Source organism: Lampetra fluviatilis, chromosome 11 (assembly GCF_964198595.1).
Source record: "Lampetra fluviatilis chromosome 11, kcLamFluv1.1, whole genome shotgun sequence".
Classification (NCBI taxonomy): Eukaryota; Metazoa; Chordata; class Hyperoartia; order Petromyzontiformes; family Petromyzontidae; genus Lampetra; species Lampetra fluviatilis.
The window spans coordinates 12,428,571-12,456,513 of NC_136285.1; the positions used below are offsets into that span (position 1 = coordinate 12,428,571).

The 27,943-nt window shown below is 48.8% G+C and overlaps 1 protein-coding gene across 3 annotated transcripts; it reads left to right on the forward strand.

Moving 5' to 3' along the window:
* Positions 1-1,177: 1,177 nt before the first annotated feature.
* Positions 1,178-27,685, forward strand: LOC144934822 (transcription cofactor vestigial-like protein 4). Of its 3 annotated transcripts, none has more exons than XM_078861013.1 (5): positions 1,178-1,955; positions 4,927-5,293; positions 15,177-15,426; positions 16,862-16,985; positions 23,231-27,685. In XM_078861013.1, exons 1-5 carry the CDS (start codon positions 1,832-1,834, stop codon positions 23,704-23,706), a joined length of 1,341 nt encoding a protein of 446 aa, XP_078717139.1. In that variant the 5' UTR covers positions 1,178-1,831; the 3' UTR covers positions 23,707-27,685. The 3 variants fall into 3 exon arrangements, with proteins under 3 accessions (XP_078717139.1, XP_078717140.1, XP_078717141.1); XM_078861014.1 differs by having other exon boundaries at positions 4,930-5,293; XM_078861015.1 differs by lacking the exon at positions 1,178-1,955 and adding an exon at positions 4,636-4,715.
* The last annotated feature ends 258 nt before the right edge of the window (positions 27,686-27,943 follow it).

Genomic DNA, 27,943 nt, shown 5'->3' on the forward strand with positions numbered 1-27,943 from the left:
GTTCACCACATGTCATATCCATTCTCCGAACGGGTGAATCCCGTCTCGTTACCTGCCATGCCCCTTTTCTCTGATGCCTCGAAGATGCACTGCAATGGGGACGCGCGGTATAAATCAAAAGCAAGCGACAATGACGAAGATGACGACGATGATATGCGTGGACAAATCTAACATGTGTCGTTAAACTTCGCACAGTGTCAGAGTCAGAATATTCATTTCTCCTGGAGGAATCTGACGAGCTACAAAGCTCTTTTTCACAGATGTCCAGTAGATGTCCCCGCGTCGCATGATTTCCACGATGAAATTTGCAAACAAAAGTATCTGTAGCAAAATGTGTTCCGTTCATCATCCTCAAGTGGAAATGATATGTCCAAGTAATCCCAGGAAATAAAACATTATCTCGGGTTTGTGCTCTGAACCTGCGAAGCTTATAAGTGTAACTTGTTTTTGGTGGAGGGGGGGGGGGCTCAGAAACACCCGAGGTGTGAGGACGCTGCACGTGTGACATGCGTCGGTATGGTGAGCGGTGGCGCAGCGGTTAGCGCACTGCGCTACGAGGCTGGCGACCCGAGTTAGATTCCCGCTCACAGCCAACAACACCAGTTATGATTATCCGAACCAGTCGTGGACCGCTCCAAGGTCGACTCAGCCTCAAATGAGTACCTGGAGTGATGTGTAAAAATCATCGCCACTTGGGAAACAAAGGCAGCCGGGCGTGGTGCTGGCCACTCACTCCACTCCCTCCCCTCGTGTGCCTTAATAGGTGCTCGCTTACAGCACCTGCTCCGACAGCCTGCCAAAGCAGTCTTCCTCATTGCAACGCCCACGGGTCCACTAATGTGGTCCCGTGGTGGCCTTGATTGCTGCCCCCGACAATACACAACATGTACGAAACATCGTCATCATGGTTTCAACATGGTGTGGCAAACCCTCACACATACACACTGATGCTGTCGCATCGGCAAAAGTGTCCGGCCCGCCCGCCCTTCTGAAATTTTGTGAAGAACACTTCGCTAAAGGCAATATATGAGAGTGATGGATATTTGTCTTGGTATCCTTAAGAGAGGCGTGTGTGGAGGGGGGTGGATGCAGAGAGCTGCCCGTGTCACCCCCCCCACTCCTTTTCGCTCAGCCAATCACGCGCGCGCTCCTCGAGTCGCACGGAATAGCCCAAAAATCTCAACGCAGCCGCTCCGCTCTCTCAATGCCCGATGCTTCTTCCACCCACACGGCAGCTGGAAAGAGGCGCAGTGAGACTGCAGGACCGGGGAAGATACTTGCAAGACCAGGGAGCGGGTGGGTCGAGGGGGGTCACTAATGCAGTGGTAGTGCGACAAGGCTCTTAACGAAGACGATAACACAGGGAGGGAGGGGTTCGGTGGCTAACTCGGTTTCTACAAAAGAAATCGTGGGGAAAAAAGTTTGATATTTTCTCCGTGGTCTTTGAATTGAAATATTTTTTTTTGGGTTGGGGGGGCCACCGGCATCTCACTCCATTCTCGGGCTGTTGTCGACATGGGGGAGGGGGGGCGGTGATGGCTGTGAAGACTGAAGAGTGAACAACAGTGCGCGGCCACCGCTCTTCACGAGGCTCCCCTCGTACCGGGGCTGGCGATTGGCCACGCTTTCAAATCTCCCGAACAACGTTCGATTTTTTTTTTACGCGCGCGCGCGTGTGCGGTGTGTGTGTTGGAGGCGGAGGGGGGGGCGGTGTGAAAGCAGCGGTAGTAAGACTGGAGATTGGTGGCAGGTCTAGCCACGCAGATAGGGAGTTGAGTGGCCGGGGACGGCCGCTCACCTGCCAGGTGACACGCTGGCGCACCTCCAGGACATGCGCTGCCTCTTTGAGGCGGCGCGCTGCACCGCCAAACTGCCCGCGAGTCTCGGCGACATGGACATCTTGACTCTTCTCGACACGATCAAGAATGGGAAGTTTGCCCTGCTCGGGTGCTCAGGTGAGGTTGTTTGTTGCTGCTGTTGTTGGTGTTGTTGTTGAGGAGCGGTGGTGCAGCGGTTAGCGCGCTGCGCTTTGAACACGGCGACCCGAGTTCTATCCCCGTTCACGACCACCAGTTATGATTATCTGAACCGGTCCTGGACCGCTCCAAGGTCGACTCAGCCTAAAATGAGTACCTGTGTGGTGGTGTGTAAAAATCATCGCCACAGGGAGACAAAGGCAGCCGGGCGTGGTGCTGGTCACCCACCCACTCGTGTGCCGTTCCGGCCTTAATGGGTGCTCGCTAACAGCACTTGCCCCAGCAGTCTATACGGGGGACCTTTGTCTTGTTCTTGCTTGGGAACACAGCTCGGATAGACCACGTCTCTCGACTCCCCCTACTCATCCCCTCGTTATGAACCTCGGGTCAGTAATGCGTGATGATACGGTGTTTGCTATCACATGTGGACAACTTGATTTGGGCAATAATCGGCGCCCCCTGCAATAGGCAATGGACGGACATCGCGGATATAATAAGACCTGTACAGGCTGGTCCAGATGTATTGTGACCTCAAATGAAATGACCTCGAATATTTTTTTTAAACCTTTGCATATTAATTTATGTTTGGAGTTTTTAGATAATTAAATGGGGGGGGGGGGGGCGTCACAATACATCTGGACCACCCTGCACGTCCCACCCACAGCGTCGTGGAAGTCATCCGCGAATTTTGCCCCACTCGTTTTTAGAGGAGAATCGCAGATGAATAACGCGGCTACGAGGATGAACTTGCCGTGCCACGTCGCTTGCGCGCGCGCAATGAAATCGTCGTTAATCGGACGCCGCGCTGCATTGTGGGACGGGAGCAACCACGGATAATCGCGGATAATCGGAAGTTTTCACGCTCGCTGAGTGACGGGTAACAGGGTAGCGGATAAACGGAGTGCAACTGAATGTGACGAAGCTTGCGAATCATGGGCCGACGCACACGAGCAGGCCCCCGTGTTTACTGCCAATTGTTCCAGCAGCTTTCCGCAAACCGTGCACCACTGATGGAAATGAAAATGCGATGCAGTCATTTGCACCCCGAGTAAACCCGTCAGCCACCCACACGTGATCAACCAAGTGTGTGGCCTTTTGATGTAGTTTGCGTTCAAAGTGTGGCCACGGGCTACGGTTTGCCAGTGGATATCAGCGCTTATTGGACGTTTCTGGATTTTTTTCTCGGAAAGGTTTCAGTCTTTGAAGCGCCGTGTTGAAGATGTTCCCTTTTGATGAATAAAACAATCCATTGTACAGTAACGTGCGTGCTTGTGTGTGTGCGCCTGAGAAAAAAAAGTGAATTCGTGTCAAGTTTATTGAGTGTCATGGCTAATTACGCTGATGCGTGTTGTTACGGTGAAATTGGCTAATTGGAGGTAATTGGCGCGGCTCTGTACCCATTGGGAAGGGGGATAAGGGATGATGTTGATGATGATACCATCGCTAAGGTGGAGAGGCACATCAAAGAGTTTTAAAAAGAGTGGTGGACACGTTGATGAATCTTTTAGACAATGTGGAGATGCAGACCGATGCCGCCACCCCACCCCCCCTTCAAAAGCCAGCCACAGGTGGTGGCAAGCTTGCCCGAGGACAGGAAGGTCTGCCGATCAAAGACAGGAGGCTGTGCTGCACTGTGGCTTTGAAAACCCTTCTGGTCTGCGGATGAGTGTGGGCGGATTGGCTGCACATTAAAGGTTGCTTTCAGTGGCCTCAAATATATATTTGAAATGTTACGGAAAATTGCAGTTATGCGAGTTGCCGTCGTCCAAAAGAGGACATTCCACCATTGTGTTGACAAAAATTACGCAGCTCCAGCGACGACGGAATGGAAATGCAGAATGCAAGCAACGTCGTTTAAAGTGTTCCACATATGGTGACTATCTAATAATCATGATAATGAGTTCCGTGATGACGGACTCACAATGCCAGTCTTGAGATGATGAAGCTGGTTTTGATGTGTTTCATGCTTGCGAACCACTGCCAATGCAGGCCGTTAATGTGTTCATTAATGATGCAGATGGGGACTGCCGCAGTCTTAACGGTTAACACACTGGACTTGCAATCTACACGTCAACGGTTGGATCTCCCTGCGTGGCAGTTAGAGCAATGGGCAGATTTTTGTCGCGAAATCCCCGTGTCTCTGTCCGCCCAGCGGTGTAAATGGGTACACCACCTTTTTGGTTCTTTCGGTAAAGTCAATGATAAAATAATAAAAATAAAACATAATATTTTATTATGTTTTATTTTTATTATTTCCCTTCTACGTGACTTTACTGAAAGAACCAAGAAGATGAATCCCTGCAGTCACGAAAGCTTTAAATCGAAAATGGGTACACCACCGTTACGTTCATCTGCAGGTCGGATGTGTGGGTACTGCCACTTCATCCAAGACGTCTGTCCAGCTTCCAAGACTCGGTCAGATAACCAGGAGAGGGAGCTCCCTCGAGTGCAGACCCATCTGCCCAGCAGTGCTATGAGCACGCTCTTGCAGGGCTGCGCATTTACCCTTGCGACGTCACTGGCCCTCGAGTCGTACGCGGACGTTGCGTGCGACTTGCGTGGCGTTTCGCCGCTCGCTCGGGAAACCACACGTGCTCACGCCGGCCACGCGTTGCATTTGACTGCGTTGTTGTGTTGGTGTGGTCTGGGACTGTTCTTGCTATTGTTTTGCTGCTCTTGCCGAAGCTTGGAAATTGGTGTACTCATGCAATTTGAACTTACATACTGTATCTATTTTACGTACGTATTTTTTGTGATTTGCTTTACCTTTCCGATACGTTGCACTCCTATCGTCTTTTGTATCATTTGTTGTTGTAACTTTCTGTCCAGGGTCTCACCCCCCCCCCCGCCCTTCGCAGGACATTGTGAAAAATAGCTTCATAGCTCATCCGATTTGAACCAGGGTAAACTACAAATTTCTGATTCCGATTCCGTTTGCACCCTCTGCCAGCAGGTCCACCGTTGCCCCTCCAGCGGAATGGCATCGCCATGCCCTCCCGTCCCGAGCTACCCCGCTGCGGTGACGGCGGCGGCGGCGGCGATGGGATCAGGACGCGCCCTCCTCCTCCGGTGGAGGTGGACGAGGATGAAGTGCAGGCGCAGCCGCTGGCGCTCACCATGCACAACAAGCCCGCGGCGCCGTCCTCCGCTCCCGTGCCCATGGTGACGTCGCCCACCGGGGGAGGCCTTCCGGCGAGCCCCGGCAAGCGCAAGTTCACCAGGCCGCAGGCCGACGGCGTCTCGCAGCAGGGCAGCGTGGAGAGCGAGGACGAGGAGGACCCCGCCACCAAGGCCAGCCGCCTCATGCCACTCAACCTGTGAGTAGGAGCATGGCCGGGCCGTGTTTGGACATGGACAGGCTCAGGGCTGCCTGGATAGTCGGGGGCGGGGTGCAAAAGGGGAATGTTGTCCCTGGTCTCACACTATAAAGAGGGCACCACAATGAGCCTGTTGTTGTTTTTTTTTGGGTCGCGAATAATGAATAAGGAGGCCCCCACGTGGCACTCTGCCATGGGTCTCCCAGCCCTGGGCCTTCAGGAACCTCTGGGTGGCCTTCAGGAACCTCTGGGTGGCCCTCAGTGTTGGGGGGGGGGGTGGTGGTGACTTTGTAGTGGTTCCAATGCTGGTTTAATATATTTGAATGCTGGCTGTGGTATATTAGGATGATTCTGCGAAAACCCACATGAACACCAGTGGCAATTAGTTTGTAAATTTGTCCTAAGGCTTCCCCTAAAGGTCATTATGCACTCGGATAATTTTCCCACAATCGTTACTAGCAACAGTTTTTCTAGGCAGAGCTCGCATTGCGCCGTTCCATATCGCTCCAAGTTTGACGTAGTACAGGCTTCAATGTGGCCAGCAATTGTTGCCCTATAATTGCCTTAGTTTAGGCTTATTGCTATGATGACTTATTTAACAATTTTTATTATTATTTACCAGGTAAGGCCCACTGAGCTATATAGCTTTTTTCAGAAGCGAAATATATAGCAGCCAAATACTCTAAACGCATGTTTCTAAATGGGTATGAAGAGACTTTTTTTCTATCCGTGTGTATTCCGTTGTGGGTTCATGTCACCCACTTCTGTCGCCACTAGAGGCGCTACATTTTACTGCCATGTCACTGAAAGATCTTTAATCAAATTGTAACACCAAATAATTACTAGGGTGGAGGAAGGGAGGGATGAGATGTGGAGGAAAAAATCCACACGACCACGGAAAGAGAGAACATGCAAACTCCAAACATACAGCAGGCGTCAGGGTTGGGATCGAACCCACGAACTCCTGCATACCAGGCAAGGTCGTTCACATCTCGCCACCGTGGTTAGCTGCTAGCTGTGTGCTAAACATTGGCACTAGAGAGGCAAAGCCAGCTGGGCCATGCAATGGAACGCAACAGAATTTGGGTTTATAAAGCGTATAAACACAGCGGCTGGATCTCACACGTGTGCGCTTTGATGGTTTCGCGATTTGCTTGCGAACGGCGTTTGTTCCACTTGTCTCATCAGGCTAGATGGGGGATATTTGTATTGACAATACTGTGATTAATTTGTTATTACCCGATGTATATAATAATAATAATAAAATAATAGCTTTTTATGAGTGTATCCAACATGATGAATTAAGTTTAACACGTAGGCTTTCGCGACCAATAACGTTGATTATGAATGATGAATTAACCATAATTCATCATGTTGGCAGATGCGGGTTGCTGACATGGTGGGGGGGGGTTCAGGAATGATTCAGATATCACATGCCACTGATGTCAGCCATGGCCAGCAATTGAACTCGGGTTCACAAGTTGCATACATAGCCGTGTGCGCTAATCACCTCCCCACTGCCGCTCGTTACGCTTTCACGTGTGATCTATAAGTCAGTGATTTATTTCACATTGATGCAGCCGTAATGAAAGGGGCAGAGAGGGAAGAATCAATTAGCTCAATACCTTGGGTGACTTTAAGCGAGGAATTTTAAACAGCTCAGCCACGTTAAGGGTCCACGCAATATCAGTAGCCAGAGCAATGCGGCGCTTCAGTGTGTCCAGTGTCGAATGGCATTGGCCAGAGATTCCTCACATAACTCTTGTCTAAACGCCTCTTCAGTGTCAACACTGCGAGGTGCCCAGCCACACGATGACGTCTTCCTGAGCGAGTGCGTGTGTTTGGCAGGTTTGGCTAAATACGCTGTTGCTGCTGTGTGCATGTTCAGATCTACTTCTGAATGAGCGCTAACAGTTCTGAATATTGTTGGTACGTCACGCGTTCTAATAATGTGCGCACAAAGACACACATAGACAAAGACCCCCGTATAGCTTTAAAAGACCGTTGGGGCAAGTGCTGTTAGTGAAGGCTGGCATGGCACATGAGGGGGTGGTTGGCCAGCACCACGTCCGGCTCCCTTTGTCTCCCCAGTGGCGATGTTTACACACCGCACCTGGTACCCATTAAGGTTGAGTCGACCTAGGGAATGCCCATAACCGATTCAGGTAATCGTCACTGGTGTTGGCCATGAACGGGAATCGGACTCGGGTCGCCGGGTTCGTAGCGCAGCGCGCTAACCAATACACTACCGCTCCCCGCAAAGACACACACATTCACATACTGCTCCCAGGTACATTGAGCACAAGCCTGAATTCCATAGTTTGCTAAGGAAGGCTGCTTTGGTGTAATTGTTAGAAGCACACTCCGACTTGAAATCTCAGAGGCAGCCAGTTCAACCTCCCGTTGCGATATGCAGATGGCGTGTGGTGGGGAAAAGTGTGGGCACTCACAATTCCTTCCAAGACGTGTGGCAAGCGTGAAGAGTAGGCCCCAGAATACCCTCGAGAGGGGTTTCTTGGAGCTCCCCCTAATGGCAGGAGTGGCATGAACAAGCAATTGCAGGGCTGCACCTTTGCCTCGGGTCAAGTCAAAGTGTTTGCCCCTGCGATGACACCTTTGGGGGCGATGCTCCTGTCCCTCGCCGTAGAAACGTAACGGTGTGCTCCCTCTCTTCCACGCAAGCGACAAAAAAACGCGAGGTCCAGCGAAAATATTCTGAGTAGCCATCGGCCGCTCGGCGAAACGTTGCACTGTATCTTACCGCAAAGCGCTCGCCGGTTCTGTGCAGGTTGAGAGGAGCTGTGAGAGTTCGGTAAAAAATGGGGTGAGTGTTGACACAATCATTCATAGCTGTGTGTTACTCATAAGATTGGGCTGTGGGGTGAGCGATGTCTGAACTGGGCTAGAGTTCCCCGATCGCCAAACCCGCAATGACCCAGCGTGGTGACGTACGGCGCACCGAAACGGCGCATTGACAAACTACCAATTTCTACGCGATAGAGGAGCGGTGGTGCCGCGGTTAGCGCGCCTCGCTGGTTACCCGGTGGCCCGGCTTATGATTGCCGGCCAGGGCTGAACATCAGTGATATATGAAGTAGTCTTAAGTCAGGGCTTCGCCTCACCCTCACTTCGCCAACCGGCAATGGCCAACGTTATGAAGTATGGTCAATCAATCCCCGCGACCGACCGAGCCGAGGGGTGGCCCCGCAGTGGACCGCCGAAGGCCCGCAGATTTTAAACGCGACCCGCCGGTAGTGGACGTGGATGCGCCAGCATTTTTACTTTCTTGGAATCTCTCGGCGCGAACGCCGGTGAGAGTGAGCAGCGGATGACTTTCACGAGGCTCCTTTTCCGCGACAATATTGCGCCTAACAAAACGCGCGACTGGCGCATTCACAAACCATATTCCGTGATAATTAATTTCGAACGGAGCTGCACAAATCGGAGCGTTTGTAAAGGCTCTCCGTTGTCAAGGCTGCTGCAAAGCCACATTTGCATGTACGCGCGCTTAGCTGCCTGTGTGCGTTGGTGCGCGAGCAAAGAGTTTGCGCGCGTGTGTGTGTATACGTGTGTGTACGCGAGCGTATGTGTGCGTGTGGTGCGAGTAAAGACACATGTGCTTGGAGGGAGGCCCGGGTTTGGCTTGTGGCCCACAACAAACAAGGCCCCGTTGAGGCTGACATTAGAGAGCTCTTTCCTCATGAACACCTTTTACATTTCAACAAGTTTATGGGCCACACGGTGGCAAGTTGGGCCGGTCACGATTTGGATTTATCGAACAACAGCACCGCAGTTGCCATGGTAAAAAGGAAATTATTTATTTTCTTGGTCTCTAACAAAAATTGTATAAAGTTTATTTTATGACCGTATTTGTTCCTCTATTTTTTTTAAACCATGGCATCAAGTTCTGTTTTACTGCTCGGCCGATTTTGGGTTTAGACATTCAGTGGAATGGAAAAGTGTTGAGTAGTTAAGGCTCCTTTGTTTATGGTTCGTTGAATGCTCAGCCACACAGGTGATTGGGTCATTGTGGTTTGATTGGTAACTTAAGTTACATTTTCTAAAGGGTTTTAATAACGGGTTTGTTAACACATTCGTCAATAACACTGTGGCCTTTGTAGGAAAATATAATCGCCAACTTTTCAAGCAGTGGCCCCTCTTCATACCACCAAAGTCCCATCGCCCAGAACGCCACCTATTATATATTTTTCTTTTGAAGCCACGGTTTTTATTGACGAACATGTTGAACTTTTTTGCCGATTGTATTTGTGCACCGCTGCCGATACATCATCACCATATAATATATATGTTTTAATGTTACTTGCAACTGTTTACCCAGGAAAACGAGTCTCAAGATTATTTTTTTGAAGGGTCCTGCATTGGGACGTTTGGCCAGGTATCATGAATGACTGCTTGGCTTGATGTGGCAAGAAACTGGAAAATCCGCAAACAACCAACGCTCAACACTCCCACCTCCGGGCAATTTGAAAACTTAATCACAAATAGCTTTGTAAATGTTTGTGTCTGAAAACACTGCATATCGTTGAAATGGAATAATAATACAAAACGTTAGTGTGACGTGGGTTCCTGGACCGCATTGGGAACCGTGGGGGGGGGGGGTTATGGTGTGGTGTGGTCAAATTTAGTTTGGATCGTCCGTGGAGCTTCAGCGTAGCTATTATTTTGAAACGTGAGTCACCTACATAGTTTCCAACACACGGCTACTCACAGGTCTGGCACAACCCGAAGTGAAATAGTGTTTTATTTATTTATGGGGGGGGGGGGTTGGTTTTCATCCTCCCATATTATATTTTCCTGTCAATGCGCTGACAGACCGCTAAGTGACTCAACCTTTTAACAACGTCGAGCATTTTGCGAAGATTAAAATGTCACCAAAGCTGTGCATTGCACTGACTGATACGACAACACAGGCGTTTGATTTATTTTTGCAAAGAAAATAATTCTTTTAGTCCGTTTTTTTATTTTTAAACGTCAGCTTCGTGGTTTTTTTTTATGACGAATGAACACGTTTCTGAAGTGGAACAACATCTAAACCGTTAAGCGGCTGTACCTTGTCAGAGCACGCAGATGATGGGAGTTTAATCCAATCCACGTGTACGTCTCGTCTTGCGCTAAAAAAGAAGACGACAAATTGCCTTTCCTGGAGGATGAATGAATTGGCCCGCATAATTGAGTGCGTGTATGAAATGTCCATTAGAGGCCGTGCATCATATGGCCCCTAACTGCTGCCCGGGGAAAGCGGCGCCGTTGCTAAAAAACAAACGCGGAGTGGCCAAGGCAATGCTGATTGTTCACATTCGTCGGGGATCATGAACACGTGCGGCGAAACTTTGCCGCGTCCGTTGACGCGAGATGGCGATTTGGCTTGTCGCGGTGGCTGCGCTCAAGGTACTTGGCAGCATCTGCGCAAATGAAAACCTCCGCTTCGGCGTCTACCTGAACTCCAAGCGGAATTCATCGCAGCGAGCCGTGACAGTTGTTCCACTGGCAACTGATGTCTGGGATGTAATTTTTCTTTGTTGGCCTTAGGGTCTCCCAGCGTCTCCAGCCAAAGCGATGCCGTGGCCCGTTTAAATGTGATCTGCACCGTTCGTTCCGCCGGCGATTACGCTTTTCCTTGCCGTGCGTCATTTGTACGTGTTTTGTGAGAAGCGGCTTAATGCCGGGTTGTCTAACGACGACACATCGATACGCCCATCAATCGATAATGATTCATAAGCTCAGGATGCTTGCATCGATTAAAAAAACACAAAACTATTTTTTATTTTACCAGGTAAGGCCCACTAAGCTATGTAGCTGTTTTTCAGAAGAGACCTGGCCACAAATGATAGCTCAACGAAGTGGCTTATCATGTGGAAATGTATAGCAGCCAAATACTCTAAACGCATGTTTCTAAATGGGTATGAATAAGAGACGTTTTTTTCTATTCGTGTGTGATCTGTGGGTTCATGTCACCCACTCCTGTAGCCACTGGAGGCGCTGCCTTTCAATGCCATGTCACTGAAAGATCTTGATTCTTGAATCAAATTGTGACACCAAAGAATTACTCGGGGGCGGGGAGGGGTGAGATTATTATACTCCATGTAGTCCATGCGTCCAGACCAGATGATTCACTTATGGGTATCACCTAAGGTGGTACCACGTTGGTGGGAATCCTTATAAAAGAGCCGCTTTGCTCAATGGGTCCTTACCAGGTGAAACACAGCATCGAGTGGTTCCAATTTCTCTTTGTGGCCAACGACAGTGAATTATGTGACAACCATTTCACTCGCTCGTGTTATGTTTACCACTTTAGTTGGGTACCAAACGTCTGCTCTGGCCCAATGGACGATAGTCGTAATGTAGGAGAGGTCCTTCAGACTTAGTGCATTACTTTGGCCCATTCAAAGTAAATTAAACAAATTATACAAATAACTACGGAGCTCACTCAAGTGCCCTTGGGAATTACTGTCATCGTTGCCAAAAAGATGAACCCCCCCCCCCCCTCAGTGAGAATTACAGCAAGTCACGGAGTACGCTTATTTATGTAATTCTAACTGCAACGCACCCAGCACTGAAAACAGATGCCGCTAACTCAATTAGGTTTTCGCGTTTCATTTACTTCCGCGAGCCCATGTGGTTTTGTTTTCGCCACTTAACGTTGGTGCTGTGTACAGTAAGTGCATGCGCATGGCACCATTCCTGAAGATGGGAGCCAGAAAGGTGCACAAACACACTTTTGCATTTTTTTTTAACGCCGTTAACGTTTAATAAAACGCAGTAACTATTACTTCGGTACATGCTTCCGTGGTGCTCATTGTCGGTCACTGGTGCTTTGGAGCCTGTGCTCGTAATTTTTATACAGAAAAAAAAATCTTATTTCCGTTCAGCTTTTAACGGGAAATGGTAAGTAATTGTGTAAGTAATTTGCCCATTCAGTAATCGAGCTACAGCCCAATGAGGTTCCATCATCACCACCTTCACATAGGATATATCTTGCATTTGCTGACATGCAGCAAATTACTCGCAGAGCATTAACAAAGTGTGCAGTGTCCTTTGTAAAAAAAATTACTTACCCTTATTGACACACGTGGTCCAGAGACGTGGAACCCATGGTACCAGGAGTTGATGGTATGAGGCTTGACTATGCAAGTCACTGTTACTGCGATTACTTGTTCTCTTAATTGTACACAGCTGTCGTAAAAAGAAGAGAAAAACTCCCCCCCCACCCCAATCGGAGACTGTGAAATCCTTCTCCACGCGCCCTTCTCCATGGCACTTTCTTGCGGAGTTATGACCGCCGAAACGATCAAGGCCAAATTAATGAACTGGCAAATAAAGCCACTAAATTAGTGGCACGTTTTAGAGCTTTACAAATTAGCCCAATTTCCTCCCCGCACCACCATCCCCCCCTCCAAATTGGCTGTTGCCCCTGAAAAACCGGTGACCCACCGTGACCCGTAATTCTGTAACATAATCTCTCATTACTTTCACTGGAGGGGCTTACGTGCCTCATTCCGTGAAAAAAAAAGTAAATTATCGGGTAAACCCGATTTATAAGTCCCACGAATCAATGACGTGGATGAATTAAACATGTGCTCGATGGGAGCGTGGGCAATGCAAGGCTCCTGGCAAAAATATGTCCGCATTTTGCCAGCTTCATAACAAAAAGGGGGCTTTGTCTGCATTCACTGAGGTGTAATGTTGGATTCGTGTTATCTTACCGTTTCCCAAGTGAACATGCTGGGTTATTTTATTTTTTTACAAAATGCAATCACGTTGTGTTTATCAATGGTGTTTTGTAACCTGGGTTGTGTTCTTTTTTTTTTTCAAATGAAAATTTATCCCATCTTTAGTTTAACGTGCGTGTTGTTTTTTTTTAAGTGCAAAACATCTGACGATACATTTAACTCATTTTAAATCGTTTACCATTGATCACATTTAAATAATTCCGGTAAACGGAAGCATCAAAGGGCAATTTCGCCTCGGCATTGCAGCGGAAAGCTGTTGTTTATATGACGCGGCAGTCTCTTATTAAGCGAAAAAGTTACTTTTGTAAATTTCGCGCGAAGTGAGAATTTCGCTCGTAACAGATTTGCGCGGCAGCCCGTAGTGTGGCGTGCCACGAACGGCACCACCCCCCCCACCTTCAACTCCCCCGCCTCCTCCACGGTGTTCCCCCGTGCTCCCGGTGACTTCTCGTGCCTCATCGGCGCTTGGCACCGCGCCCAATGGGGGCGGCAGTGTCGTGGGAAACGCCATTTTGGAGTGGCGCTAAAAAAATACAAAAAATGTGTCTCTCTTCCCAACTTCGCACTGCTCCCTCTCGTCCTCCCCTCTCAGTCCCTCGGGTCTCACGCCCCCATACTTCGCCAATATTAGCTCCACTGCCCGCCCACCCACTACTCCTGCTCAAACTTCCACCCACCCACCCACTAAACAACAACGACTTACATTTATGGGCCTATAACGTATGAAACGTCCCACCAACCCAGCCCGCTGCTTTTACCCCAAAAAGCTAGCGGATTGTCTGCTGTGTCGTGGAGCGGGGCTCCTCTTGTCATGCACGTCAAGTGTGTCCCCCGTGTGCTCCTTTCAGCATGCATGGGAATGGATATGTGGGGGAGCCGGCCTTTTCAAAACAAGTTCACCGCTTGCAAGGATTTTTTTTGTCTTTATGGACGGTTCACATGTACAGTTTGTCCTCGCATTTGGCTTATGTTTAGGAAAGGTCAAGCGTGTGCGCGTGTGTGTGCGTTTTTCTTTGTTGGTGTGTATGTACGTGCGTCAGAATGTATATGTTTTTAAAAGTTGACGATTGCTGTTTAAATATGCCCGGCTCATATTTTATATAATTAGTTTGTTTGCTTTACTTTTTATTTATGCAGCCTTTGATGAATGGGAGATCTGAAGTTTTAATAGTAGTAATTATTTGCCCTCCGTCTTAATACAGTATTTGTTGACATTTATTTGTGTTTATATATAAGACTTGTTTATTCACTCTTTGGCAATCAATTATTTTTAAAACTTGTGGGTTCAGGGGTCGCGTACGATCCCATTCATTACGTACGCCGTATACGAATCGAGCGTAATCATTCCTCTCACGCACAATTGGTTACGTGTATCGTGAATCTATTTAATCAACTCATCGTTGCGCGCCCAAGACACATATCAAACACTTTCATGCCGTCACATTCGCAGTGCGCGTAGCGTGGGTTGGCATTGAAATAGGGCTCCCTAGTACCATTTCCATCCTCTTGGTAACCACCTGGGCCTGTTCTTCCCGTGGAACCCGGTGCAGTTTCACCGCCTGTACACTCAGTGACTATGCCTATGGCATCTCCATGGCGTTGTCGGTGGCCGTCGTCAGTACAGCACGGCAAGTTGTACTAAATGACGCCTTTTGACGAAACAGTTTATACTGCAACTAAATCGCACAAGATTGTAAAATATAAAAACCTAATGCCAGTCAGTTCTATAACGGGGTAGTTGCACTCCTGAACAATACCACGTTATTAAAAAAAACTGAAATCGAATTTATAATATATAATATCGAGTAAAGCACAGTCCACAATAACACGAGATGAGTATGCAGGCTGAAGTAAGACCGAGGCACGTGGGTAGCATCAAGAAGTATCCAGCAGAATCCCGCCTTACATGATGCTGCACCGAGGCAGCCGTACAACCTCCTACTCGCGCAACTTAGTTCTGATCCAATTCGCATCCGCCATATAAAAATACGTATTCCCAAATACATCCATCGCGTTATGTCCCGTCCGCATTGTGGAAACACGCGTGACAAGAGAACAGACAGCACACCCGAGTTAAAAGAAAATCAAAAACGATCGCTAACGGCCCGGCACCCACCCAACCTTTCCGGCAGGAGCAAGTCGGCGAGCGTGGACTACATCCGCGAGCGGGAGAAGGCGCGAGGACACAGCCCGCTGGTGCGCAGCGCGTCCCTGCCGCCGCGCCACCTGCCCGGCGCCGCGGCGTACCGATACGCCGGGGCCTCGAGCAGCCCGGCGCTCGCCGTGTCGCCAAACCCGGGACCCTCCAGCCCGGGCGAGGCGGCCCGCTCCGGGGCGCCGTTCCTCCGCGCCGGCACCCTCCCCGCCTTCCTGCTGCAGCAGGTAGGCGCGCGTTCGATGCCACGCTGCGATGTTTAGTTACGAATTATACACCGGTCAAAAAAAAAAAAATTCTGGCCTGGACTTTTGCAGCTGTAAAAGTCCAGGCCAGGGATTCCAAATCTGATCTCAGATTTTCTCTAGCACATCTCATTTTTATGCTATCGGCATACCCCACTGGGATTTTTGCACACAGCGTTGGTGTACGGTGTTTTTTCTGCAATATTTTGCTGTCTTTTCTTGGATTTTCTGTTTGCACTCAGTCACATATTCACTTTAAGATGTTTTTTGTTCATGTTTTTGTTTGTTGCGATTGCACCCGATTCAAGAGCCGAATGGCTCACAGGGCTATACCTAATAAATGAACTTAAACATTGATTTTACCCGAAATTAACTCTGCCACTTATGATTGCAAGTTGTTGCGAGTCAGTGACTGCTTTAGTGTTAAAATATGGTGCTGTATTTTTAGGATAGTGTGTTTATAATATCATTTTACGTAGATATCCACATTTATTTAATATTTTTCTTCTGAAGTTGTTTTTGAAAATACAATATTTGATATCTCAAACACCTGATGTGATAGACAAAAACTGATGCCAGTTTTGGAATCAGCACCCCAAAATTACCTTAAAACCGTGTGTTGAACAGTGTTATATATATTTATGGAGTAAATACCTCGCCGGTTCAATCCCGACTTTGATGCCTGCTGTATATTTAGAGTTTGCTTGTCTCGTGGTCGCATGCATTTTTCTCCGGGTCCTCCGGTTTTTTCCTCCACAGTTAGAATCAACATCACACTTTTAGAGTATTTGGCTGCAATACATTTTCCCACAATCAGCAACTTTGTTGAGCCATCGTTTGTGATAGCCAGGTCGCTTCTGTAAAATAGCTATATAGTCCAGTGGGCCTTACCTGGTAAAATAAAAAATAGTTGTTATAGTTTAATAGTTAGTTATAGTATGCTTGTTTTGATTATTGGTCACGATTCGATTCACAAATTACAGTTGTTTCTTTTATGCTCTTGCCTGCATTCAGAATGTATCACTTGCATGCATGATTGAATATCTATTGGGAGCATAAGAAGGAATATCAATTCACGAGTCAATCCCTGTTTCTAGATGAATGAGGTGTGGTGCGTTGGCTAGGGTACTGCACTCCGAACACGGCAACCTGAGTTTCGTTTCCAGGTCTTGACTAGCATCAGTGGCCGTAGTGATGATATCTGAACCAGTGCCGTGTGTGTCCCCGCCCCTCCTGCCACCTTCAGCAACAGCCAGCGTGGCTAAGCATGTTCAAACGATCAACATGGCCGACTCGATACCGTGAGGCCTTCAACCCAGAAGCGGATTGACGTCGGGCTGTTAACAACCACCGCTGTGCATTGCATGCGTCGGTGATGAAGAGACCTACGCTGACGTTATTTCCATCTCGCTCGCAGATGAGGCCGTCCGTCATCACCTGCGCCCCGGGCGCGTCGACGCACCGCAGCAACGGGCGCCACGTTTCCAGGCCGATCTCCGTCTCCAATGGGCTGAGCGTGAGCCACCGCCGAGAGCCCAGTGGTGAGATGCGTGTGACCGTGCACTCCCGTCTCGGAGACGTTCGGTTTTCTCTCTTCCGTGCCAAAGCCTTTTTGTCTGTAACCGCAAACAATTATTGCTGCTGCTGTTCGAAGCGAAATCCTGGCTGAGGCACCCAGTTCTCTACTTCGCTGCGCTTGATAGAATTCAGCGTAAAGCAGTCGGGCTGACTGATGATCCAGCACTCACTGAATTAGCAACTCCTATTAGCACGATTGGCTACGTACGGTGCGGACGAAGCTCAACATACACACATACAGATTTGACTATAGTCACCCGCTCGCTTGCCGGCGGTCAGTCGTCCCCTCATAAGGCTTCTATTGCTACAACCATGGTTACTGTTGGCGTGAACTACGCTCGTTGATTCCTCCACCCGTGTTGGTGACTCCTTCTACCAGACATTCACCATTTCATCTCATCCATACTGCGTTCAACCACCACAACACTTCTTTGCTGACCCGCCCATACGGGACGTTTGTGAAATAGAGCTTCATAGCTCATCGCATTCCTCCTCCAGTTTAAATCAAGATTCTGATCCTGACTTCTCTTTCTGCCTTTTCCCTCCCACCGTGCTCGACTTTGGAATTCCCTCCCCATCCGTCTCTTTCCCCAAGTTCTCACCACCGTTGCTCAATTCACGCGGCGACACGTCAACCCTTACCTAGTGCGCACATTCAACTCCGGCCGCTTAGGCCTCTTGGTGCCTTTGGCCCCGTACTCAGCAAATGTGCTGAAAAAAAAGCAAATAAAGCCCCAGAATGAATGGGGGGCGGGGGGGGGGGCAGGCGGGGGGGGGGGAGGTCACACGTTCTCATTCGTGCTCCCGTCTCTCGTGTCAAACTGCCGCCTATTCGAGTTCATTTCCATAGTCTGCGCGTGACGCAGCGGAGAGGCAGCGCTAATCGGGAGGGCACACAAACTCATCTCGTGGGAAGGGAGGGAGAAAAAAAAGCCGTGATCTCCAACATTTGATTTGCTGCAGGCCATCGCACGGCGTAATTGAATAACCTCGCGGGCGATTGAATATGGGTAAGGTTAATGCCGAGGCACATCCGGCCAGTGTGTAAACTCCCAAGTGGTCTTCCCAATAATTGGCGCGGCATGCGCTCTACGCAAGTTGCTAGACTTATTTAGTTATTTATTCGGCATGTTTTTAATTTGATGTAATCTGAAAGCGGCACCGCACCCATCTGCGTGTCTGAATCTGTCCAGGGCACCCTATAATTGTTGTACGTGTGGAAAACAAAAATCAATTGACCTCGGCTGGGAAAGGGCTTCCTTTAATTTTGTTGTGGGAGGGCACTTCCTTCCTGCCTTTGAGCTGGAAAAAAATTGCAACGAAGCTTCTCACAGCATTTCTACAAACATTCGGCATGGATCTGGGAGCTGGGAAAACTACACAGCTTGCTCGTACGCCGGCGTGAGACCAAAGTGGCATCGTACAAAATTCACAAGATCGATTGTCTTTGTGCAAGTTAGGTTTTACCGATTGCAAAAAATAAGAACAATAACGGTGCAACTGTGCAATTACTTGCTGACGCCACTGCTGCTGAAAGGCCTTCCTCTGGAGGGAGCTCTAGAAAGCCCCTCCAGAGGGTATTTGGCCTACTCTTCCATCTTGGAAGTGGTGGGAGTGCCCACACTTTACGCTATCTCACGCGACTTGCCGATCGACAGGGGTGGACAGAGGTGGAGATCATTCATTCAACGTCGGTCACAGACGGCCTCCGGTTTGGTACAATTGAAATCCATCCTGTACCAGGCCCGTAGGAGGCCTGGGAGTGGAGATATTGAATCTCGTCCTGGAGGTAGCCCAAGGCAAGGCTGGACGCAGCCAGCCACAATGTCATTGTAGGCGAGGTTCAGGGCACTTTGGGGACCCGGAAGAGGAAGAAGTAGGAGGGACCCTGAGGAAGACGTGGAGTGCTCGGATGAAGAGCTCCCACCCCCAAGAGAGTCACGGGTGTGCCCAGAGAGAATGGAGAATGCTCTTTCTCGGATGAGCCAAGCACGGAAGAAGAGTCTTTCGCAGAGGCTCTTCCTGCCAGGGGACGCAAAGATGCTGAAGATGGGGGCCTATTGGATGGCCTCGGGGTGAAATCCCCGGGCCCCCTCCATCGGAGAGGATGCTCCATATCATCGGATTCCTCCTGGAGTCTAAATAAAGATTATGATTCTGATAAAGGCAAAAAGCCACCTGTTTTTGTAAAAGCCGGTGGCCTCCAGGTTTGCGGGTGTGCCCATGGACCAGCACGTGCTGGATATGGTGAGAGCACGCTTGGGTTAAACCAGCTCCACATTTAGCAGTAGATCAGAAGGAAGCCCTGACGGTGCTTCCACTGGTGGATGCTGCAGTGGTGAGCCGAATTATGCCAAGACAAGCCAGCTTCGTCAACCTAGGCCTGGACAATGGGGTGCAGGATTTTCTGTTGAAGTCCAGGAGAGGAGGCGTTTCTACTCGTGGTGTGGAAAACGGAAGTGTGAGCCTGGTGTAGTCTAGGGAAGGGCCCGGTTGCCTGACTGACCTCCCAAAAGTGCTCTCTCTCTCCCCGAGTTGTTCCACGTGAACCAGGAGTCAGTGTTGTCGTTGTTTTTTTTGCCCAGACACTTTCCCTACGCAGGCGTTGGATATCTGGTTATGGCATGAGGCTTCTTCCTTGAGAGGTCCAAGGCCCGGAGCAAGGCAGGGGCAGCTGCTGGTGCTGCATGGGGCAGCAAAGCAGATGGGAGAACTGCGTCTTAAGCAGACAGGGGTTGGCTTCCTAGGTGCGGGAATGCTCAGGTGGAGAGGTGTCAACTCCACTTGAAAAGAGCCACAGCGGGCCGGCAGGGCAGGAGTGCCTCGAGCAGATGTGTGCGAAGCAGGAGTGTGGACCTCCCGGCAAACATTCACGAGACACTGTAGGTGGGACACGTTGGTGTTCGAAGAGGGCAGGTTCGGGAGAGCTACCCTCTGAGCAGCTGTGCCTCTTAGAAGGGAAGTCCCGGCGTCGCGGTTCTAGCGGGGAAGCGAGAAAAATATATTTCCCCACCTCCGGCTAAGCTCTGTTGCGGCGTCAATCGCACCAAGCCGGAGCGAGTTGGTGACCCAGCGGTGAAAACCGGGCTGAACGTGAGAGTATCAACAACCCTTGTGTTAGAAACTTGCCCATTTATATCTTGACTTGAAGCTTTCGTGACTGCAGGAATTCATATTCTTTGGGTCGTTCGGTAAAGTCACGTAGATTGGTTAGACGTTTCGATCTCAACGCAAGCGGTCGTCATCAGCCTAATGTTATTTTTGTTATTTTCTTTGAACGTGATATCGCCCATTTATCTCAACTGCCGCATCGAAAATCAAACCGGCGACCTCTCGGATTGCGAGGCCGGTGTGCTCGCCATTACACTTTATAGGGCAGCATCGATTAACGTTGTTCACGATGCTTGATTGACACCGCAGCGCTACCCTGTGCTCCAGTGCAAGTATTGTTTACAATCTTGGGTTGCGTCCCGGCCCATGGATGTCGTTTCTTGCCGTGGTGGCCAAAGGCGGTCTTGTTTATTGGGACGCGTCAGGAAACGTAAGCTCCTCCGCGATCTTGTTTTGATGTTGCGTTCACCTCTCTTGCCGATTTACTCCCCACAAAAATCCAGATGTTCCAAAAACAAAGCCGTCTCTATGACTTCTTGGTTAGTCAGCGTGCATCTGGGATCCATTTGTTAATAAGCCAACAGCTCCCCTGTGTGCCAGGGTGATAAAAACAAAATCCATCCAATGCAGCTCAATTCCTTAAAGGGGCAAGGCACGGTGGAAATAAAGGAGCCCTTAATGAGCACCAGCACAAGGAAACCTGGAGTGGAGTATTTAATCGTTTTGAGACGCTGGCACGGACGATTGTTTAGCGCCACTGGGGTTCGCAATACAAAGGTTGTTGGTTCGATTTCCTGGCATGACAGTTGAAAGAATGGGGCACATTTCTTAAATCCCACACGCGCACTCTGTCCACCCAACAGTGTAAGTGGGTTGACACCACATTTAGTAGATCGGCAGATCGCCATGTGGTGAATTAAAGTGTTGGTTAGTCCCACCTCTTTTAAGGCTGCTGGCCAGCGTGGTAGAAGAGGCCAAAACCCTTCTGGAAGGGGCTCTCCAGAGCACTCTGGAGTGGAGGCCCTTCTGTATGTATCTTTGTATATTGAACTTTTTTCGTACCGTACGTAGCCAACCACGCTAAATGGAGGTGCGTCGGGAAGGACAACAAACTAAACACGAAAGGCAGTTCTCAAGAAATGAGTTTTGAATCTGGATTTAAAAGTGCTCAGCTCCAGTGGCTTCGATTGATTTCTGTCCATGGCTACTACTGGCTGTGGCATGAGAAAGGACTTTCAGAGCTGGACTTTTGCACCTTTACCTATTAATAGTTTTGGGGGCTGCATTTGGATCTCTAGCCTTCGAGACATGTTTATGTATAAGCACAAAGGGACAAATTCGGTTTTGTTTGTTTAAACCAGCCAGAGTAATATGCCGCATACTTGCACATTTGTGTGTTGCTTTGAAGTCTGTATTAATGTGGCCAAGAGACACGTCCTCTGCGGAGATGGAGCGATGATATCGGCCCATTTGCTCGCTGCTGCATGGCAGGTTCACGAGGGATGGAGACAGCTCGGAACAGCCTTCATCTAGCAATCGATTGAGCATGGCTGATGATGATGACGAGGAGGATGAATGCGAATGCAACTAGATTGTCTATTTTGTCGCATTGACAGTCGGCGCAGAAACGCCGGACCAAATCTTAACTATTCTCTTTGTTGCCAGGCAACCAACAACTCCCACATGCATTCGCGAGCATGCACAGTTTACAATCGGGCTGCCAGGATCTGCCGTCTTCTCCTCGTGTGAGAACAAAATAATCACAATAGTATGGGCCCATGAAAACACGACCAGAGCCAGGCAAGTTTGGGAGCAAATGCATTCAGCCTGGAGGCACCCAATGTTTTTTTTTTTAAAACATCCCAATGAAAACCCATCAGCTGTTGCGTTGGCCACAGTGTGTTTTATACCGCGGGAAGGATTTAACAGTATAAATGACAGTACTCCGAGATATCGCCAAGCTGTAGGAAATCATGTTACAGGAATTATTTCGTTCCCCTTTGCCAACAACCGCTTGGCAATGGACGGATGAGCCGGCAGGAGAAAGAAGCCGCGTGTGGAACACGTCAAAGCCGCTATTCTGTTGGAGAGTTGCGCCTCGCAGCAATCTGTCTCGCGATATGGGATTCTCGACAGAGTTGGCAGCGCTCCACTCAACAACAACATCCTTGGCTTGTGTATCTTGTGCGTGATATGTCTTACTTGGCCCGTACGAATGCATTACGACTTCCTGAGATATAACAAAATAATACGCTGAAAGTAAAGGGCACAAATGCAAAATTCATTGGGGCTCTAAACTTGACAGGTCATTACACATCATGACCGTGAAACACGGGCCAGAGATGATTTTAACTGAGCGTGACTATAATGACTGCTGCCAACAAAATCTATTTGTGCAATTAATCTATATTTTGCTATATAACTTAAAAGCTTGTCGACCCAAAGTTGTTGTCGTGAGATTATGAATGGCCTATGAAAATAAGTCTGTCTGGTTTCCTGAGGTATCGTAGCACAGAGCCACATCACCAAGATATCCTGGGCTAAAATCTGGCCACCCACCCAAGTTCAAGGCATTAGTCCCGTCAGCAATAAATGCTCCAAGAACTAATTTTCAATTTAGTTTCCACGAAATTTGGTAAGATTTTAACTACGACGATGAAAAATGTCGGTTTGGTCGACATGCAGAGAATATTTGCAGGGAAATACAGCGAAAGTCTACGTGTTAAAGTGGATAAACATATTCTTAGGTTTTTTCGGTAAAGTCACGTAGGTAAAAAATTAAAATTAATTAAAGTAAAATAAAAATAAAAAAAACATGTCCGCTGAAGGGTCTAGTCAGTGAGGGTTCATGAAGGTGGAGGCAAGATAGACGTGGGAGCACACAAGTACAGTACAACAATGGGTTTTTGCCACACTGCACTCGGGTGCAGACATCGTCGCCCCGCACCCTATCACACCTGCTACTCACAGTGGCGACCCATCCGAGCACTGTCCAAGCTCTACCCTCCGGGTCATTTGATTATCGCCAGTCGGGAAGCAAACTCACAACGGCGCTGGTCGCCTCTCCGCCTTCCCCCTCCTCTCTCTCTCGCGGCAGCGTCCATGAGCTCGGACCCCGTGGTGGAGGAGCACTTCCGCCGCAGTCTGGGCCGCGACTACCGGGATCCGGCGGCCACGGTGACGGCAGTGGCGGCGGCCGGGGTGGCGTCGTGCCGTCCCGGAGACCCGACACCGGCCTCCAACCGCGTGTCGGTCACGGGCTCGGTGGACGACCACTTCATGCGAGCGCTGGGCGACACGTGGCTGCGGCTGCGCTCGCCGGGCAGCGGCAGCTCCGGCGACGACCGGAGTCCTCACCCCGCGTCGCCGCCGTTCCCCTTCTCGCCGCCGCTAACGCCGTCCGCGGTGGCGGCGGCGGCCGCGGCGTCGTCTCCGCCGCCGCCGCCGCTGCTGCTGCTGCCGCCGCCTGCGGTTCGGTCCGAGTCCGGCGTTCGGGCCTATGGGGGGCAGACGGCGGCGGTATCGCCGCACCGTTCCAGCCACAGGGCGCCCTCTCCCCGCGTGCTGCTGTGAAGACCGCAAAAACGAAATTCAAACGATGACAATAAAGAAACGGCCGTTCCGTCAGCGTTAAAGTCCCGGCAGGGGCATGAACTGTTGACTGAGTCCCCAGTGCACCGTGGGCCGTGTTCTCGGACTCCGCGGTACCGCACGTTTCTTCTCGTTATTTCCCTCGTTTCAGTTTTCTAAGTTTCCTTCCCGAGTTTGAAAATCACTCCCCGGCGCAATGCGCATGGAGGCCACCCGCACCGCATGAATAAAACGCTGCCACGATCGGAATCTTAAATCCATGGAAATGTCTTTAAATCTGTCCTCCACTCACGCCCACCTTCCTTCACCGCTGACTCGCTTGTGGGAGATCGATGCGATTGACAAGTGTGTTGGAATTTGTTTTTTTTTATACTGGAACTTTTCTTTTTTTACATTCTGTACTCTCAAGTAAATAATTCGCTGGAATACTCGAGTACTCTATTATTTTTATGAAAACTGTCTGCAAGTTTCTTTTAGTTTTTGTATACATCCTGTTATGTTCAAGAGAGATTTGGATCTTTACGACCCAGACTTTTTTTCGTGGCGATGTTTAAAAACGTTCAATTTGATCGTCACACGATTTGAGTAAACAAAACGAAAACTTCAACAGCAGTGGTCAAGTTTGAGCTTCAGAGGTGATTAAACGGCTTAAGAATATTTAATCATCCATTATGAAGAAAAAAGACCAAATCCGTTTTCATTACGGCTGTGCTTCGCAGCTCTCCGATGTGTTTTTGGGTCATACTGCCCGTTCCGTTGCTGAAGAAGCTCTCAGCACGTGGCAGCAAAACGTCGGACACCAGTCCGAACAATGCGTGCGGCTCAAACCTGAAAACGCACCGGAGAGTTGCACCATTTTTTTTTTATTTGTTGTCAAAGGGATGCCTGAAAGAAACGCCGTTTGTACTGCCATCATAAAACGTGTGGTGGCCAATTGCCATCAGACCTCGTTGAGGTTTCGGAACTCTGTACATTTCATTGCATTAAGTGCGTGCTTGTGCTTTGGGTACTTTTGCACTAAAATAAGGGGGAGGTAAGTTATTAATGAGGACGTCTGTCGCATTTCAGAATGTTGTGTACTGCTTATACTGTCAGTTTGGATTGAATTGACGATGCTGGAATTGGTAACCGGCGGGAACTTCCAGTGTCTCATCTTGGCGTTTTGTGTTTGACACAGGTTAAAGTGTGTACTGCCATATACAGACTTTTAAACGAACAAACCAAAACATATACATACGAGCCGATATTAGAACTAGAGCTGGGCGACCCAACTATTTCAATGATCCGCTACTCAATCACTGAAACAGTTGAGGAGAAGAAAAATTGTCAGCTCTGGTCCATCAATGCCCCGCTGGACGGAAAGGTGACAGGCAAGGGGACTTTACGATGCCACCATTATTTTTTGGAGGGTCGCCACCTTTTGAAGGGGCCCCGGGTAAATTCGTCGATTATATTTTCGAGTCGATTAATTGGCCAAATTGACTTTGCGTCTCAGCTCCAGTTGTACGAACTCTATTGAAACTTCACTTCCAGCCTTCACCCCAAGTATTAGAAAGGGTAAAGATGTGATCCATCATCCATCCAGTCCTCCGTTGGCACTGCCCCCACCCCATGTCCAGATATTTCATCAGAATTTGGATGCCGCTTTTCAACTTTGCCGTTTTAATGCGCAGTGCGTGGATGTCGATTGATCTTTAAAATGACAGCACCCCCCCCCGCCACCCCCTTTCTTCCTGGAAAGGTCACGCAAAGTAAGTGAAGACTTCTTCCATTGGTCCCATTTTCATAGGCTTTAGGTTTGGTGTCGCGATATTGTCGTTATCTGTACCGTATTACACTTTTTTATATATATATACCTACGCATTAATTTTCAAACTAATAGACAAACGTGAATGTGAGGCTGGAACGCGATCAAATAACGCTTCCGCCAGATTATCTCATTCATGCAGCCGTTTTTTAAATATATTTTGGGACCATTTTGTCAAAAAACGAACATTCCAACATCTGGGCCTTGCGATGCCGCAAGGACGGCCGAGCAGAGCTGCAGCCTTCGTCCCCGAAGCTTGAATGCATTTAATGGGCTGGATTACCTACAGTTGCCCTTCGGTAACTTTTAATCCGTAAATCATTTATAGCATTTGTAAAATCGTTACGGCTAGGCTGGTGACCAGCGTGTGGAGTTGATTTCCAAGTCTTGCGTTCCTGCTATGGACGCTTTTTACTTTCAGTCGAAATGTCATCGGTTCGGCTTCTGCTGTTTGACAACTGCAGGCATTTTAAAATAAATAATAATGTATGTGTTTTTTTGTTTGTTTGTTAAAGCAGCCTTGTAAACCTCTGGTCCTCGATGGGACCTCCAAGATCTTTTCGTTTTTGCGGCTGTTGTTGGGTTTGGGATAGCGGGCGCCTAGCATGGTTATTGTTGTTGGAATAATGGCTCTGTGTGGGCCGGGTTTGAGTTTGGTTAAGTTGGGGGGTGGGGCGCTGGATGGGTGTAAGGGGTACAAATAATTCAAATAAAGAGCGGGGTGGGGGGCAAAATGTTGAACATTTCAAAAAAATACAAGGGGCTAAAAAGTTATGGTTTACATGGGCACAGCCACGTGTGTGTGCCTGGTTGCTGTCTCTTACAAATGTGCTGAATCCCATGCAACCCTTAGCTAATGCTGGACATGACGAAGCATTACTTAAACGTAAAGTTTTTATATAAATATACAAGTTTATATTGTTAACATAATTTGTTTTGTGGATTCATACCGAGGCACATGTAGTTTATTTTTTATTTTTAGACTTAAAAAAAGTATAGCTGTCTTTTTTTTATCGCAAAAAAGAACTGTTATGAGAGAGTTGACTCTTTCTTGGTTGTCGGTCTTAATTGTACCCTTGGGGCAGTTATTCCTGAGTGCAGGAACAACAGAGAAAACTGGCTCATGGTCTACAGCTCTTGTGTAAAAAAACGCACGCTCGTATGCGATTCCTCCGTTCGTCGTCACAGCTCTTTTCCCACTTGCACAACCGAGCCGTGCTGCGGCTGTGCCGAGCAAGCGCGGCGTGGGTCAGGGGAGCACGGGCTTTGCTTTTCCACTGCACAAAGCTGAGCCGTGCCGCTGACGCCGCACACGATTCGTGATGCTAGGACGCATCCAGGTGACGTCGTGTCAACAGTTGTACCGACCGATGTCACGCGCGCTCGCACCGGTCATTAGCACCGCCCCAAACGTGGCTTGGCCCTGAGCCAGATTCAGATGTCTTGTGAGGCCACCGTAGCACGGTTTGGGTCTGTCCTGGCTCGGTGGAAAACCACCCGTCGCCGTTCTGGCCCCCCGTGCTGGCATGTCTCGGATGAGCAAAGAGGAAGAGGGGAACTAGTTTAGCTTTTCAAGGGCAGCGGAATAGATTTGATTCAAATGTTGAGAGATGCCCTGACAACACGCTTTCTTTGAAATAGTAATTGAGAGGCAAATTCTGCCTTTCTTGATTATTGCTGTCGCTTTGTTAAGGGAGGGGTGTTGGTGGCAAAGGGTGACTATTTTTGCCGATACATTAAATTTTTTACACAACGTAATTCTGGGGGGTTGGGGGGGGAATCGAAATTGCATGTGACCTGCACATTTTCAAATATTCAAATAAAGCTCTGTGTGCGAGCGAGCGAGCGAACGCGGGTGATACATCTGCTCTAAAAAAATCCAGACGACTCCACAAAAGGGGCACATGTCCTAATTTCACATTGGGGCTCAATGGAGCCAGATTAGATATAAATGGGGAAAAAATATATATAAATTTATTTTTGCCGGTTGCAGAAAAGCCTGGGTGCATTTACAATCACGTTAGCAAGGAAGCGCTACTCTAATGCTTGAATGTCTTCGGTCTTCATTGCGATTCGTTTTATTTTTTTACAAAATGTTGCTTTTTTTTAGTGCTTTGTACATGCAGGCATTATGAACAATAAAGCTCGGATACAAAGGTACCTCTGGTGCGGCACTCTGTGTGTGCGAGTGGAATTGCTGGGATGTTGTTGAGACCAGCGCACGCCTTCTTGAAACGCGTTCCCAATCAGTCTCTTTGCTGTGGTGGCTCTTTCAATTCAGGTGCCATGTTTACGAGTGGAAAAGTTGCAGTCAACGCAAAGTGAAGTCCACGATGCTCTTCATGCATGCCGATTCACAAACGGAAAAGTGCATGAAAGGTCAACACATTAGGGAAAGTACCCTTCTTGAGA

Excerpts from the sequence above, each read along its gene's own strand:
- LOC144934822 (XM_078861013.1), top strand. The coding sequence starts at position 1,832 with ATGCGCTGCCTCTTTGAGGCGGCGCGCTGCACCGCCAAACTGCCCGCG. Across the intron at positions 5,294-15,176 it reads CGCCTCATGCCACTCAACCT|GAGCAAGTCGGCGAGCGTGG; the intron begins GTGAGTAGGAGC and ends CCTTTCCGGCAG. Across the intron at positions 16,986-23,230 it reads CCACCGCCGAGAGCCCAGTG|CGTCCATGAGCTCGGACCCC; the intron begins GTGAGATGCGTG and ends CTCTCGCGGCAG.